At 45.4% G+C, this 16351-nt stretch overlaps 1 protein-coding gene across 1 annotated transcript in view; it reads left to right on the forward strand.

The window, feature by feature from the left end:
• The window catches only part of ptgfrnb (prostaglandin F2 receptor inhibitor b), a 68821-nt gene that overhangs the window by 30555 nt on the left and 21915 nt on the right, over positions 1 to 16351 (forward strand). The window contains exons 4-7 of the mRNA XM_079494930.1: positions 7444 to 7598; positions 8626 to 8899; positions 14129 to 14369; positions 14975 to 15189. Coding sequence (XP_079351056.1) covers positions 7444 to 7598; positions 8626 to 8899; positions 14129 to 14369; positions 14975 to 15189 — 885 coding nt within the window. The remainder of the gene's footprint in view (positions 1 to 7443; positions 7599 to 8625; positions 8900 to 14128; positions 14370 to 14974; positions 15190 to 16351) is intronic.

A 16351-nucleotide genomic window follows, 5' to 3' on the forward strand; every position in this document is an offset into this window, starting at 1 on the left:
TGTGTGTGTGTGTGCGCCAGCCACACCTTTCTTTGCTGGCAAGGCTTTGTGAGGCCACTCCTTTGGGGTTTGAGACACACACACACACACACACCCACACAACCATGTGTACGTGCACACACACAAACATTACGCATTAGTGTGTTTGTTTTTCATTTATCTTCTCCTCAAAAGGAAATGACCTTGACACGAAAACACTCGTACACACACACACACACACACACACACACACACACAATTATAGCACCACACGTGTCTCTTTCTCTCTCTCGGTCGTTGCTTTATTCTCTCTGCTCAGACACGCCCCCAACATGACGCACACACACACACAAACACACACACACACACACACACGCACGCACACAGAAATTCGTACAGGCCTACTTGTGAGGAGATGAAAATGTGCTGACTGCAGTATTTTATAAATGCCATTTTTTGGCCTCTTTTATTTTTCACCAGAATTAAAACATCATCGACTGTATTTTATGTCTCACGTTTCCAGACTGTCGTCTTTCGTAACGTTCAAATGCTTCCGTCATACAGTCTGGAGCGACGGAAGCTCTGATCATGAGTAAAATATAAATGCTTCCGTCATACAGTCTGGAGCAACGGAAGCTCTGATCATGAGTAAAATATAAATGCTTCCGTCATACAGTCTGGAGCAACGGAAGCTCTGATCATGAGTAAAACATAAATGCTTCCGTCATACAGTCTGGAGCGACGGAAGCTCTGATCATGAGTAAAATATAAATGCTTCCGTCATACAGTCTGGAGCAACTGAAGCTCTGATCATGAGTAAAACATAAAGTGGAAGTGAAGCCTCCTCCCCACTTCCTCCTCCCCACTTCAGTTTCGTCTTTTTCAGTCACCTAAGTGTATCCTAATATTAATCAAAATCATCCAACCTTGTATAGCTTGCTGTGCAGTGCAGCACTATCTCTCTCTCTGTTTCTGGCACAACAGCGCCACTTTTTGCCCCTACTGGTACTCATAGTCACAAACATAGGTTAACACGGACATTGCTGTTCCTTGGAGTGGTTGCACCACTCAAAAAAGCTATACATTTTTTTTAAATTTAAAAAATATTTTTTTGTGAACAGAAATAATTTCGGGAGGTGTAGTTCCAGACTCTATATAGCATTCAGGAGGTGTAGTTCCAGACTCTATATAGCATCAGGAGGTGTAGTTCCAGACTCTATATAGCATTCAGGAGGTGTAGTTCCAGACTCTATATAGCATTCAGGAGGTGTAGTTCCAGACTCTATATAGCATTCAGGAGGTGTAGTTCCAGACTCTATATAGCATTCAGGAGGTGTAGTTCCAGACTCTATATAGCATTCAGGAGGTGTAGTTCCAGACTCTATATAGCATTCAGGAGGTGTAGTTCCAGACTCTATATAGCATTCAGGAGGTGTAGTTCCAGACTCTATATAGCATTCAGGAGGTGTAGTTCCAGACTCTATATAGCATTCAGGAGGTGTAGTTCCAGACTCTATATAGCATTCAGGAGGTGTAGTTCCAGACTCTATATAGCATCCAGGAGGTGTAGTTCCAGACTCTATATAGCATCCAGGAGGTGTAGTTCCAGACTCTATATAGCATCCAGGAGGTGTAGTTCCAGACTCTATATAGCATTCAGGAGGTGTAGTTCCAGACTCTATATAGCATTCAGGAGGTGTATTTCCAGACTCTATATAGCATTGGCAGATCGTGGAATAGTTTTCGGGCTATGCGAGACTGGACATGTATCAATGAGGCATATATATTATTTAGATTAGATTTATTTTATTATCGTGAGAACGATGACTTCCATTTTCGCATTGCCAACTTGTCAGGGACTGAAAGCCTGTTTGGTTTCTATTGGCTTGGATTCCTCGACATCGATGATGTCACTAGGCGTGTCACACGTCAGGTGCTATGAGTGAGAGTTATGAGTAAGTACAGTCAGCTGATATCATCATCATTCACATGATTGACAGCTAGCCTGCTCCACTCTCACTGTTTCGCACGCACGCACGCACACACGCACGCACGCACGCACGCACCTGGTCTAACAGGTTGGGTTACTTGGCAGGCTGAGTTGTGCACACTCTGAATTCATTAGTGTTTATGTAAGCCTGGCGGTGCACAGATGAACCTCTCTATGGTCTCACACACCTAGATCTGCTGTTTTTCAACGGCTAAAGTATAACGTAATGCTTAAAACACCAAAAGGGGTTCCCGTCCAGAATGGGTGACTGGTTTACACTCATTGCTATATCATCTGGTGTGTGTGTGTGTGTGTGTGTGTGTGTGTGTGTGTGTGTGTGTGTGTGTGTGTGTGTGTGTGTGTGTGTGTGTGTGTGTGTGTGTGTGTGTGTGTGTGTGTGTGTGTGTGTGTGTGTGTGTGTGTGTGTGTGTGTGTGTGTGTGTGTGTGTGTGTGTGTGTGTGTGTGTGTGTGTGTGTGCGCGCGCACTAGCTATTGCTGATTCTATTCCTGATGATATTCATTTAGAGCTCATCTGTCACTTTGTCACAGCTGTTGCTGATTATTAGCCCCCAGGTTAAATGTAGGGCAACAGATAAGGGACAACGTCATTCATTAAGATAAGGGACAACTTTCATTCATTAAGATAAGGGACAACTTCATTCATTAAGAAATTCGTTTTTTTCTTTTGTTTCTAGAAGCTTCAACACAGAGTGGTTGGAAAAGGGATTGGAAAGGATTTGATACGTGGATTCACCCAAAAAAATACCCACACTTGATTATTGGATTAATCAGAAGGGTAATCAATAGAATAGTTGATTATTAGATGAACCCATTTTGGGCGGGAACCCCTTTTGGTGTTAGCATTATGTTATGCTTTAGCTATTGAAAAATATCAGATCTACAAGCTCATAGCGCGCCACCGAGTGGCGCGCTACAAGCTTGTAGGTCTGCTATTTTTGAAAAATCGAAGAACGACTGACATAGAAACATAGCTTTTTCAGAAAACTGTCAGGATTTAGAAGACATTTTTAGAATCTGATCTCAGGTCAAAATGGGTTAATAGTGGCGTCCAGAATAAAAGTCTTGTCCAGATCAGAGTATATGTCAAAGGTCACGGTGATATTAGTTAAATGGTCAAATTTAACTAATAAATGGTCCCAAACTCTTCTCCCTTCTGGTTCCAAAACTATGGAACGCACTTCCCATTGCAGTCAGAACTACAGACTCACTCCCAATCTAAACTATGGAATGAACTTCCCATTACAGTCAGAACTACAGACTCACTCCCAATCTAAACTATGGAATGAACTTCCCATTACAGTCAGAACTACAGACTCACTCCCAATCTAAACTATGGAATGAACTTCCCATTACAGTCAGCACTACAGACTCACTCCCAATCTAAACTATGGAATGAACTTCCCATTACAGTCAGAACTACAGACTCACTCCCAATCTAAACTATGGAATGAACTTCCCATTGCAGTCAGAACTACAGACTCACTCCCAATCTAAACTATGGAATGAACTTCCCATTACAGTCAGCACTACAGACTCACTCCCAATCTAAACTATGGAATGAACTTCCCATTACAGTCAGCACTACAGACTCACTCCCAATCTAAACTATGGAATGAACTTCCCATTACAGTCAGCACTACAGACTCACTCCCAATCTAAACTATGGAATGAACTTCCCATCGCAGTCAGAACTACAGACTCACTCCCAATCTAAACTATGGAATTAACTTCCCATTACAGTCAGAACTACAGACTCACTCCCAATCAACCAGTAGCCCTTACCCTAGCCTCGACAACCTTACAGGCGTATGCAAAGGCTCAACTTAGATAGCATGTTATGTAGACATAGCTATAGTACATATGCATTCCATAGTTTCATTTTATAGATATTCTGTTACGTTCTTAGCTTTCGTATGATTCATGATAACAACTTTTTTATGTATGTGATGTTTTGCCATGCTTTTTGTTCTTGCTTAATGTAAATCGCTCTGGATTAAGAGCGTCTGATAAATGCCTGAATTGTAAGTAAATGTTAAATGGTGCATTTATCCAAAGCTCCTACCATAGATTTAGCATCACATTCACCCATTCACACACACATTCAATATACCTTTACATAGACTGTGCATTACATTCACACACACATTCAATATACCTTTACATAGACTGTGCATTACATTCACACACACATTCAATATACCTTTACATAGACTGTGCATTACATTCACACACACATTCAATATACCTTTACATAGACTGTGCATTACATTCACACACACATTCAATATACCTTTACATAGACTGTGCATTACATTCACACACACATTCAATATACCTTTACATAGACTGTGCATTACATTCACACACACATTCAATATACCTTTACATAGACTGTGCATTACATTCACACACACACATTCAATATACCTTTACATAGACTGTGCATTACATTCACACACACATTCAATATACCTTTACATAGACTGTGCATTACATTCACACACACATTCAATATACCTTTACATAGACTGTGCATTACATTCACACACACATTCAATATACCTTTACATAGACTGTGCATTACATTCACACACACATTCAATATACCTTTACATAGACTGTGCATTACATTCACACACACATTCAATATACCTTTACATAGACTGTGCATTACATTCACACACACATTCAATATACCTTTACATAGACTGTGCATTACATTCACACACACATTCAATATACCTTTACATAGACTGTGCATTACATTCACACACACATTCAATATACCTTTACATAGACTGTGCATTACATTCACACACACATTCAATATACCTTTACATAGACTGTGCATTACATTCACACACACATTCAATATACCTTTACATAGACTGTGCATTACATTCACACACACATTCAATATACCTTTACATAGACTGTGCATTACATTCACACACACATTCAATATACCTTTACATAGACTGTGCATTACATTCACACACACATTCAATATACCTTTACATAGACTGTGCATTACATTCACACACACATTCAATATACCTTTACATAGACTGTGCATTACATTCACACACACATTCAATATACCTTTACATAGACTGTGCATTACATTCACACACACATTCACACACCGATGGCGACAGAAACCATGCAAGGCACCAACCTGCACATCGGGAGCAATCAGGGGTTCAGGGTCTTGCTCAAGGACACTTTGACACTGACTCTGGGGGAGCCCACAGGGATCGAACCGGGGACCTCACGGTTTTCCCATACCGGCCACTCTACCCCTGAGCCACCGTCGCCCCAGTTCTCTCTGCGTGCGCGCGTGCGCGCGTGCGCGCGTGCGTGCGCGCGTGCGTGCGTGCGTGCGTGCGTGCGTGCGTGCGTGTGTGCGTGCGTATTTCTACCATTCTTCACAAGAACAGCCTGGGTGTAAAACGCTGCACGCGACGTGAAGACCTTTCATATCGGCTGCTTCTTCTCACAGGAGAGATAGTTATTCTGGCACTGAGAGAGGGGGGGGGGGGGTAGGGGGGGGGGCGACCTAGATGGTGATGATGGTGATGATGATGATGATGAGAGAATCACTCTAGGGTACGGGGAACAATTCGCTCGCCTTTAATTGGTTCATAAAAATGACACTGCTTCATATCAGGGAGAAAAATGATTGTACAATTTACAATATATATATATAGGCATTTATCACTTATCATCAGAGACCAGAGCCATTTACAGTAAGCAAGAACAACACATGGTAATACAAAAATCGTAAATTGTACAAATGTGACTGTTTCTGACCGAGGCTAAGTCATTGAAAAAAAAAAGGTATCTTCGTTTTTTCATGTCGTATGAAAGCAGGGAATCATAGCTTCAAATTGACATATTGGTTGTTCAGTTTGACCCACCAGTTTTGGAGATATGGCTTATAGAGTAATGTCTTGCATTCACTTCTGTGGACTCTAACATTACACCTAGCTACATGTTTAAGCATGTATTATGTCTTCTGTGGACTCTAACATTACACCTAGCTACATGTTTAAGCATTTATTTCATATTTGCATGTCTTCTGTGGACTCTAACATTACACCTAGCTACATGTTTAAGCATTTATTATGTCTTCTGTGGACTCTAACATTACACCTAGCTACATGTTTAAGCATTTATTTCATATTTACATGTCTTCTGTGGTCTCTAACATTACACCTAGCTACATGTTTAAGCATTTATTTCATATTTACACGTCTTCTGTGGACTCTAACATTACACCTAGCTACATGTTTAAGCATTTATTATGTCTTCTGTGGACTCTAACATTACACCTAGCTACATGTTTAAGCATTTATTTCATATTTACATGTCTTCTGTGGTCTATAACATTACACCTAGCTACATGTTTAAGCATTTATTTCATATTTACATGTCGATTTCAGCTCTGACACTTATTTATGTGAAGAGTCTGCCTGTGCTATCAACTCATTTTGGATACAAATCAGTTTTTCTCTCTCCTGAACAGTTAGTCTTGTTTTCTCCTCTCCTGAACAGTTAGTCTTGTTTTCTCCTCTCCTGAACAGTTGGTCTTGTTTTCTCCTCTCCTGAACACTTAGTCTTGTTTTCTCCTCTCCTGAACAGTTAGTCTTGTTTTCTCCTCTCCTGAACAGTTAGTCTTGTTTTCTCCTCTCCTGAACACTTAGTCTTGTTTTCTCCTCTCCTGAACACTTAGTCTTGTTTTCTCCTCTCCTGAACACTTAGTCTTGTTTTCTCCTCTCCTGAACACTTAGTCTTGTCACCATGACTGTCTCTGTATCAAAAATAGTCACAACAATAATGTTGTACCGTAACGAATTAAAGATGGAGTGCCATGATTTTTTCCACCCTAAAACATGATCATCAGGTATTATTATAATATAAGGGAGAATAACTTTTTTCCAAAAAGTGTACAGTATTTGTTAAAATCATGCTTTTATGTGGACACGCCCACCAGTTCATTAAGTATGCCTGGTTTGCCTGGTGGGTGGTGATGGGTGGTGATCAACCTGAACTGAAGCCGCACCCACAGCTGTAGTTGTATGATAAAGGGGGAGGGGTTAGGGGAGGGGCTGATAGTGTGATGTGACGTCACTATATTGTCAAGCGTTCAGCCTCCAGGAAGAAACCCTAAATACAAAGTTAATACACCATTGCACATAAAAACGACTCCAGGGTGTCTAATGTAGTACTGTCACCTCATAGACACATGACAAACTGGAAAAATACAAAAATTGTGGCACTCCATCTTTAAATAGTCCTATTTGAACCTCACCAAAACTTGCGCCTATTCGTATGTGTTCAACTTACCACCCTAACCTCTCTGTCTCTCTCTCTCTCTCTCTCTCTCTCTCTCTGTCTCTCTCTCTCTCTCTCTCTCTCTCTCTCTCTCTCTCTATGTCTCTCTCTCCAGTCATTCCCGACACGTTGGCCGTCTCGCCCCAAGCCCCGCCCCCCGTGGTCCCGGAAGGAAGTGACATCACGCTGTCGTGCAACGTGACGCGCCAGCTGGCCCATCCCACCTACCTGTCAATCACGTGGTCGCTGAAGAAGGGCACCGCCCCTCAGGTACTAAACGACCAATGACATTTGACCACAATTTACAATTTGTAATGTAGGCATTTATGTCTACATAAAATGCTATCTAAGTTACATAAGTTGAGCCTCTGCATACACCTTTTAAGGTCGTCGAGGCTAGGGGAGAGGCTACGGGCTAAGATGGAGGTTTGAGGTTGATAGTCATAGCTAACATTAGAATTGTTAGCATGAGTTCAAGTCCGTTGCTCTCCCCAGTTGGCGGAGGGTGTGTAGAGCCCAGGATCACATTAGATAAATGACACAGGGGTGAAAAAATGGGTTACAAAATCATGGGATAAAAATTATAAAAACAAAAAAAAAGATTCTAAAACGGTTAGTCCCAATACTTGATTCTGATTGGCTGGTTACCGCCACGTGACCGGTGTAAATTTCACCGATAACCCACACCTTCAATCACTTTATATCATTCGCAGCTGATTTCGCATCTCTGTAGCTGTACTGGGGAAGGGGAGCGCTTGATTGCCTTACAAACCCATGCCGTGCGGGCGTCTAAGCACCGCCCGGCTCATATGACTGTGAATGTGTGGCTCTAGGCAGCCCCATAAAGACATCAAGCGCTATTCTCCCGTCACATAGCCTACTTTCCGAGCAAAACAAGGAAGTGATGTGGCTCGCTCTGGGGGCGCAAAGCGTAGCTACTTTTGTGAATTCAATAGTTTTATTAGGTTAATATTGCTATATGTTTGTAACCGTTTTAGAAAAGCAATAAGCCACTCGAGGCCCCAGCTTACCGGGTATTTTACAATGGCTGGGAGGGTAGAAGACCCTCCGCTGCGCGTCGGGTCTGCCTACGCCCCCAGCCATTGTAAAATACCCGGTAACCGGAGACCTCTCGTGGCTTATTGCTTAAATTGTCACTCCCTAACGTTTTAGTCCAAGAAACCAATACGACGATTATGCCGATTTGCGATCGTCTGAAATAAATGACACGATTAGACTTAGATTTAGAGATGATGTAACGTTAACTGTGACCCCCCTCCCCCCTCCCCCCATGCAGGAAGACATCCTGACCTTTGGGCCCCAGGGGGGCGTGGCCCTGGGCCCCCGCTACGCGCGGCGCTACGCAGAGGGCTCGCTGCGCCTGGTGCCCGGGGGGCGGGGGGGCGGCGGGGGCGGGGCGTTCAGCCTGGTGGTGGGCGGGGCCTCGCCCCAGGCCGACCAGGGCACGTACGCGTGCACGGGCCGCGAGTGGACGCACGAGGACGGTGGCCAATGGCGGAGCATCGTGGAGAGGAGGCGGGACATGGGCGCCGTGGCGGTCACGCCCACTGGTAAGACACACCCACTATTAAGACACACCCTATATTAAGACACGCCCACTGGTAAGACACGCCCTCTATTAAGACACGCCTATTATTAAGACACACCCACTATTAAGACACACCCTATATTAAGACACACCCTCTATTAAGACACACCCACTATTAAGACACACCCTCTATTAAGACACGCCCACTGGTAAGACACACCCACTCTTAAGACACACCCACTGGTAAGACACACCCACTCGTAAGACACGCCCACTGGTAAGGAAGACACGTTTATTTAACCCTAGAAGAACAGGTGAGTTTGGAAGCGCTCGTTTTCTGTAAAGCAACGTCCTGCTGCCTCCTGCATTATGTGCAAATTGAAAACAGGCATGGGCCGTTGAGTGATATCTAACGAGCGCTTCCAAACTCTTGACCCTGGAATGTCATGACAGAAGGTAGCTCATAACATGTCTACGGTGGATTCTTACAACACTTCCCACTCAACGGGAAGTGCATTCCATAGTCTTGGAGCCTGAAGGGAGAAGAGTCTGTTTGTAGTGAAGTGCATTCTGTAGTCTTGGAGCCTGAAGGGAGAAGAGTCTGTTTGTAGTGAAGTGCATTCCATAGTCTTGGAGCCTGAAGGGAGAAGAGTCTGGGACGTGTGGAGTTGTTGTCCCTGCTGTTGGTAGTGAAGGTACCTCCAGCTTCCCTTTGGTTGCTTTGAATGCCAGCATCAGATTTTTGTATTCTGTGCGGGCAGCGAACGGGAGCCACTTGGAGGGAGCGGAGAAGGGGGGGGGGGGGGGGGGGGGGGGGGGACGTGTGAGAATTTCGACTGGTTGAAGAAGACCAAGCGAGCTGCGGCATTTTGGATCAGTTGGAGTCGGAGAGCCTTACTGTAACTGTTCATGCCGGTAGGCCAGTACAGTACGGAGGGAGTTAACAATATGACTGATCTGTGGATAAGTTCCGGTTCCCGCCCAAAGTTCCGGTTCCCGCCCAAAATGGGTTAAGCAATATTACACGAGAGGGTGTGGTTTAACGTGATTATTGCCACGACAGTGATGCGGTCAGGAACGAGACGTAGTCGAGTTCCGCATCACTGAAGTGGCAATAATCACGTTAGACCACACCCTCTCGTGTAATATTGCAATTATACAACAGTTACCCTTAAAACTGGAAAAGTATCGGATCGGCCCTTATTTGTCATATCGGGTCATATCGGTATCCACCGATCCGACCCAGGGGTAAGGGGTTGACACTATGGCAGGTAAATACAATGTTGGATGTTTGCTTTGGAGTTGCCCCAAACTGCAAGTGCATATTTGAGTGAGGAGTCTGCTATAAACACAACACGAGATATATTGCTAGATAGCTATAAACACAACATGAGATCACGACACTGGTATCGGTATTCAGTATCGGTATCGGCTAACACAGAAATGTAGTCGGGATCTGATCGGAAGTGAAAAAAGTGTATCGGGACATCCCTACTTAAAACTAAGAAAATCGCTGAAAAAACATATTTTTTTAATGACAGATGTAGTCACTACGACCACAAATGTCCCACGAAACTAGCTAGCCTAGCCACCGCGTTGGCTAGCGCTCTGGGAGAACAGAGCAGCTGAATTCTTTGTTTTGATTAGGTGTGGAGTGGTGCTCGTTTAAACCACGGCTAGAAGGCTGTTTCAACCAATCAGATTGCTTCCTCGAAACGACCTGTTGTATAATCCTTCATATGATATAAATACTACTACTACTACTACTAACTAGTACTAACTAGTACTAGTACTAATAATACCGGATATGAGTGATGTGTGGATAAGGATCTTGGCTGACTCCTCCTCCAAAAGGCCTCACTAGACACTGAGACTCTCAGAGTTAAATAACCCCAACACCCCCCCCCAACACCCCCCTCGCTCTCTATCTCCTTTATTTACTACCCCCTCAACCCCCCCCCCCCCCCCCCCCCCCCCCCTTGACCTTCACTCTCTCCCTCAGACTAGGGGCCCCCCTACACACACACACACACACACACACACACACACACACACACACCATTATGTGGTCACAGTATCATGGGATCTAACTGGCCTGTTAGAGACCGTCCCAAACACTCAGCAGAGTTTTATAATGAAAACACACGCACACGCGTGCGTGCGTGTGCACACACACACACACACACACACACACATACACACGCACACACACACACCGTCTGGTCTCCCAGGGTGATCATATTGACTTAAAGGACTAGAGCAAAGAGGATGAGACGAACACAAACAGAGTCTGTTTAATTTTGTCCTCTGTGAGACACCGTAGAGACAGACAGGCAGACAGACAGACAGACAGACAGACAGACCCCTTCCATATGTCATTGGATTCTTAACTTTTAACGTCTTACTGTCTGTCTGTCTGTCTGTCTGTCTGTCTGTCTGTCTGTCTGCCTGCCTGCCTGCCTGCCTGCCTGCCTGCCTGCCTGCCTGCCTGCCTGCCTGCCTGCCTGCCTGCCTGCCTGTCTGTCTGTCTGTCTGTCTGTCCCTCAGGCGTGTGTGTTGCACCCCTCTGATTTTAATATCTAGGTTTTATTGGCTTTCTTTTGATCCTTTAATACTATTCTGGGGTCGGGGGGGTGGGGGGGGGGGTCCCCACTGTGTGGGAATAGTCTACAAGCCATTGGTTCTCAACGTGAGGTTGGGGGACCCCCAGGGGTCCTCATAATGGACTCATAATGTTGTTGGTCTCCACTGCTCACACCCACTTCAACCATAGTCTGTATATTCTCTGGATATTCAAAGATAGCAGATCTACAAGCTCATGGCGCGTCACTTCGTGCTGCGCCATGAGTTTGTAGATCTGCTATTTATTTACTTTTTATCGTGAAAATCGGGGCAAAATCTTTGAATATGTATTTTTAAAGCCAGATTTTTTTAACTCCAATCTTTGCCTCTGGGGGTCCCTGGCTCAACATGTTTTCTGATGGGGGTCCCTGGGGGTCCCTGGGGGTCCCTGGGGGTCCCTGGCTCAACATGTTTTCAGATGGGGGTCCCTGGCTCAACATGTTTTCAGATGGGGGTCCCTGGCTCAACATGTTTTCAGATGGGGGTCCCTGGGGGTCCCTGGCTCAACATGTTTTCAGATGGGGGTCCCTGGGGGTCCCTGGCTCAACATGTTTTCAGATGGGGGTCCCTGGCTCAACATGTTTTCAGATGGGGGTCCTTGGCTCAACATGTTTTCAGATGGGGGTCCACAGCTAAATGCATATCAATTTGGGTGGTCCTTGGGTGGTTTGAGAAAATAGCAGATCTACAAGCTCACAAAAACGGATGTCTTGGTATAGTGGACAGTATGTGTCTCTGATGTCTTGGTACAGTGGACAGACAGTATGTGTCTCTGATGTCTTGGTACAGTGGACAGACAGTATGTGTCTCTAATGTCTTGGTACAGTGGACAGACAGTATGTGTCTCTGATGTCTTGGTACAGTGGACAGACAGTATGTGTCTCTGATGTCTTGGTACAGTGGACAGTATGTGTCCCTGATGTCTTGGTACAGTGGACAGTATGTGTCTCTGATGTCTTGGTACAGTGGACAGACAGTATGTGTCTCTGATGTCTTGGTACAGTAGTCAGACAGTATGTGTCTCTGATGTCTTGGTACAGTGGACAGACAGTATGTGTCTCTGATGTCTTGGTACAGTGGACAGACAGTATGTGTCTCTGATGTCTTGGTACAGTGGACAGACAGTATGTGTCTCTGATGTCTTGGTACAGTGGACAGTATGTGTCTCTGATGTCTTGGTACAGTGGACAGACAGTATGTGTCTCTGATGTCTTGGTACAGTGGACAGACAGTATGTGTCTCTGATGTCTTGGTACAGTGGACAGACAGTATGTGTCTCTGATGTCTTGGTACAGTGGACAGACAGTATGTGTCCCTGATGTCTTGGTACAGTGGACAGACAGTATGTGTCTCTGATGTCTTGGTACAGTGGACAGACAGTATGTGACTCTGATGTCTTGGTACAGTGGACAGACAGTATGTGTCTCTGATGTCTTGGTACAGTAGACAGACAGTATGCGTCTCTGATGTCTTGGTACAGTAGTCAGACAGTATGCGTCTCTGATGTCTTGGTACAGTGGACAGACAGTATGTGTCTCGTATGTCTTGGTACAGTTGACAGACAGTATGTGTCTCTGATGTCTTGGTACAGTGGACAGACAGTATGTGTCTCTGATGTCTTGGTACAGTGGACAGACAGTGCGTCTCTGATGTCTTGGTACAGTGGACAGACAGTATGTGTCTCTGATGTCTTGGTACAGTAGACAGACAGTATGCGTCTCTGATGTCTTGGTACAGTGGACAGGCAGTATGTGTCTCTGATGTCTTGGTACAGTAGACAGACAGTATGCGTTTCTGATGTCTTGGTACAGTTGACAGACAGTATGTGTCTCTGATGTCTTGGTACAGTGGACAGACAGTATGTGTCTCTGATGTCTTGGTACAGTGGACAGACAGTATGTGTCTCTGATGTCTTGGTACAGTGGACAGACAGTATGTGTCTCTGATGTCTTGGTACAGTAGACAGACAGTATGCGTCTCTGATGTCTTGGTACAGTGGACAGACAGTATGTGTCTCTGATGTCTTGGTACAGTGGACAGACAGTATGTGTCTCTGATGTCTTGGTACAGTGGACAGACAGTATGTGTCTCTGATGTCTTGGTACAGTGGACAGTATGTGTCCCTGATGTCTTGGTACAGTGGACAGTATGTGTCTCTGATGTCTTGGTACAGTGGACAGTATGTGTCTCTGATGTCTTGGTACAGTGGACAGACAGTATGTGTCTCTGATGTCTTGGTACAGTGGACAGACAGAATGTGTCTCTGATGTCTTGGTACAGTCGACAGACAGTATGTGTCTCGTTTGTCTTGGTACAGTTGACAGACAGTATGTGTCTCTGATGTCTTGGTACAGTGGACAGACAGTATGTGTCTCTGATGTCTTGGTACAGTGGACAGACAGTATGTGTCTCTGATGTCTTGGTACAGTAGACAGACAGTATGCGTCTCTGATGTCTTGGTACAGTGGACAGACAGTATGTGTCTCTGATGTCTTGGTACAGTAGACAGACAGTATGCGTCTCTGATGTCTTGGTACAGTGGACAGACAGTATGTGTCTCTGATGTCTTGGTACAGTTGACAGACAGTATGTGTCTCTGACGTCTGTCTCTCTCTCTCTCTCTCTCCAGGACAGTCCCTGAGCGTCCTGGCGTCTTCGTCCTCTCCCTCCGTGCTGTCTCCCGGGGACACGCTGTCCCTGCTGTGCTCTGTGGACGGTCTGGACCCCCCCGTGGTGTCCCCCCCTGTGGGGGGTGGTCCTCCCCCCGGGAGGGTGGACGGGGGTCCCTCCGTGTCCCTGGAGGTGTCCTGGCTGCTGGACGGAAGTCACCTGATCACCATGGACCGCGAGGGGGTCGTCCTGTCCAACGGGTCAGTGTCTCTTAAAGAAATGTGACGTCCACTGCTTTTGTTAAAGGTCCTTTCCGACTGGCACGTCTAGTAATTAATTGTCAACGAGAGGCGTGCGTTTATTTCTAGGTACGTCGACTCCAGCTTGCTGAGCTTGTAGGCCACTCGGTGGTGCGCTATGAGCTTGTAGTCCACTCGGTGGCGCGCTATGAGCTTGTAGTCCACTCGGTGGCGCGCTATGAGCTTGTAGGCCACTCGGTGGTGCGCTATGAGCTTGTAGGCCACTCGGTGGCGCGCTATGAGCTTGTAGGCCACTCGGTGGCGCGCTATGAGCTTGTAGGCCACTCTGTGGCGCGCTATGAGCTTGTAGGCCACTCGGTGGCGCGCTATGAGCTTGTAGGCCACTCGGTGGCGCGCTATGAGCTTGTAGATCTGCTATTTTTCAATAGCTAAAGTATAACATAATGCTTAGTTAGAACACCAAAAGGGGTTCCCGCCCAAAATGGGCTAAGCATGACTGAAACTAGATTCACAGTGAAACATTGACAGATGACTAAAACGAAATGACATTTCATTCAAAAGGCTAAAGACGTCTGAAACTAAATGGTTCCGTTTCTGTCCAACAGGTCCTCCTCGCTGGGCGACGGAGGGGGCGTGTCCCTGGAGAGGACGGGCGCCACGGACTTCCGCCTGGCGGTGCGCGACGTGTCGGAGGTCTCGGACGCGGGGGAGTACACGTGTCGCGTGCGAGCCTTCGTGGAGCGAGGCCGCGGCGCGGGACGATGGTACATGGCCGCCGAGAAGAGCTCGCAGGGCCTGGAGGTCAAGGTCGCACGCCAAGGTGAGTTCTTAATAATAATAATAATCTTTATTGTCCCAAAGGATATTTGTCTTCACAGTCTGTTCAAACACCCACATCAAAAACAGCATATAGCGGGGCACGGTGGTAGCGCTGTCGCCTCACATCTAGAAGGTCCTGGGTTCGATTCCCGCTCGGGACGCTGTGGGTGCGCTGTGGGTATAGAGCGTCGCAGTCCCGCCTCCTACCCTGGACCAGGAAATGAAACCCAATGCATTTTCCTCATAGACATTTCTTAAAGTATTTATTTAAAGACGGTTACGCCGCGGACAAAGCCAACTCGAGTCGTGACAACTCATGACAACACAAACAATATTTTGGACCAAACAAATAATTACAAAGAAGAAAAACAACAAAAAAAGTGTTGTAACCTGCCGTTTTTTTTCTTCTTTCTAATTATTTGTTTGGTCCAAAATATTGTTTGTGTTGTCATGAGTTGTCACGACTCGAGTTGGCTTTGTCCGCGGCGTAACCGTCTTTAAATAAATACTTTAAGAAATGTCTATGAGAATAATGCATTGGGTTTCATTTCCTGGTCCATGGTAGGGGGCGGGACTGCGACGCTCTATACAGAACCATCCTATCAGCGGGGCAGTTTGTTTTAATGCCGCGCCGGTGGCTGAGAGAACAAAAACTCCTGCTAAAACAGACCTTTGTGGTTGTTACGTCCCCACCAAAGAGGTCCAGGTGTTATTTTGTGCAAAAGCTCCTTATTGGCTATTTCCCCCTACCATAAGCCCTCAATGAATTTCATTGAATTGAATGGGGCTATGGGGTGTTGTGCTAATTCGCTTATTTCCATCGCTCAAAAACTTTTTTTTTTGGTATATATCCTCTCTTCATAATGTAAATAATATCCCAAGCGGCACACTTTACTACTTATTTCGATGGAAATAAGCGAATTAGCACAACACCCCCATAGCCCCATTAAATTCCCATTCAATTCATTTAGGGCTTATGGTAGGGGGAAATAGCCAATAATGCACTTTTGCACAAAATAACACCTGGACCTCTTTGGTGGGGACGTAACGACTACAAAGAAAGGTAAGAAAGCCTTTTAGTATGGAATTCTCCTTTAACCCTGCAAGACCCGTCTGTATTTGTACTTCCAACCTTACTACTACTTGTACTACTAGGACGTTGT

This window comes from Electrona antarctica (assembly GCF_951216825.1).
Source record: "Electrona antarctica genome assembly, chromosome: 24".
NCBI classification, from domain to species: Eukaryota; Metazoa; Chordata; class Actinopteri; order Myctophiformes; family Myctophidae; genus Electrona; species Electrona antarctica.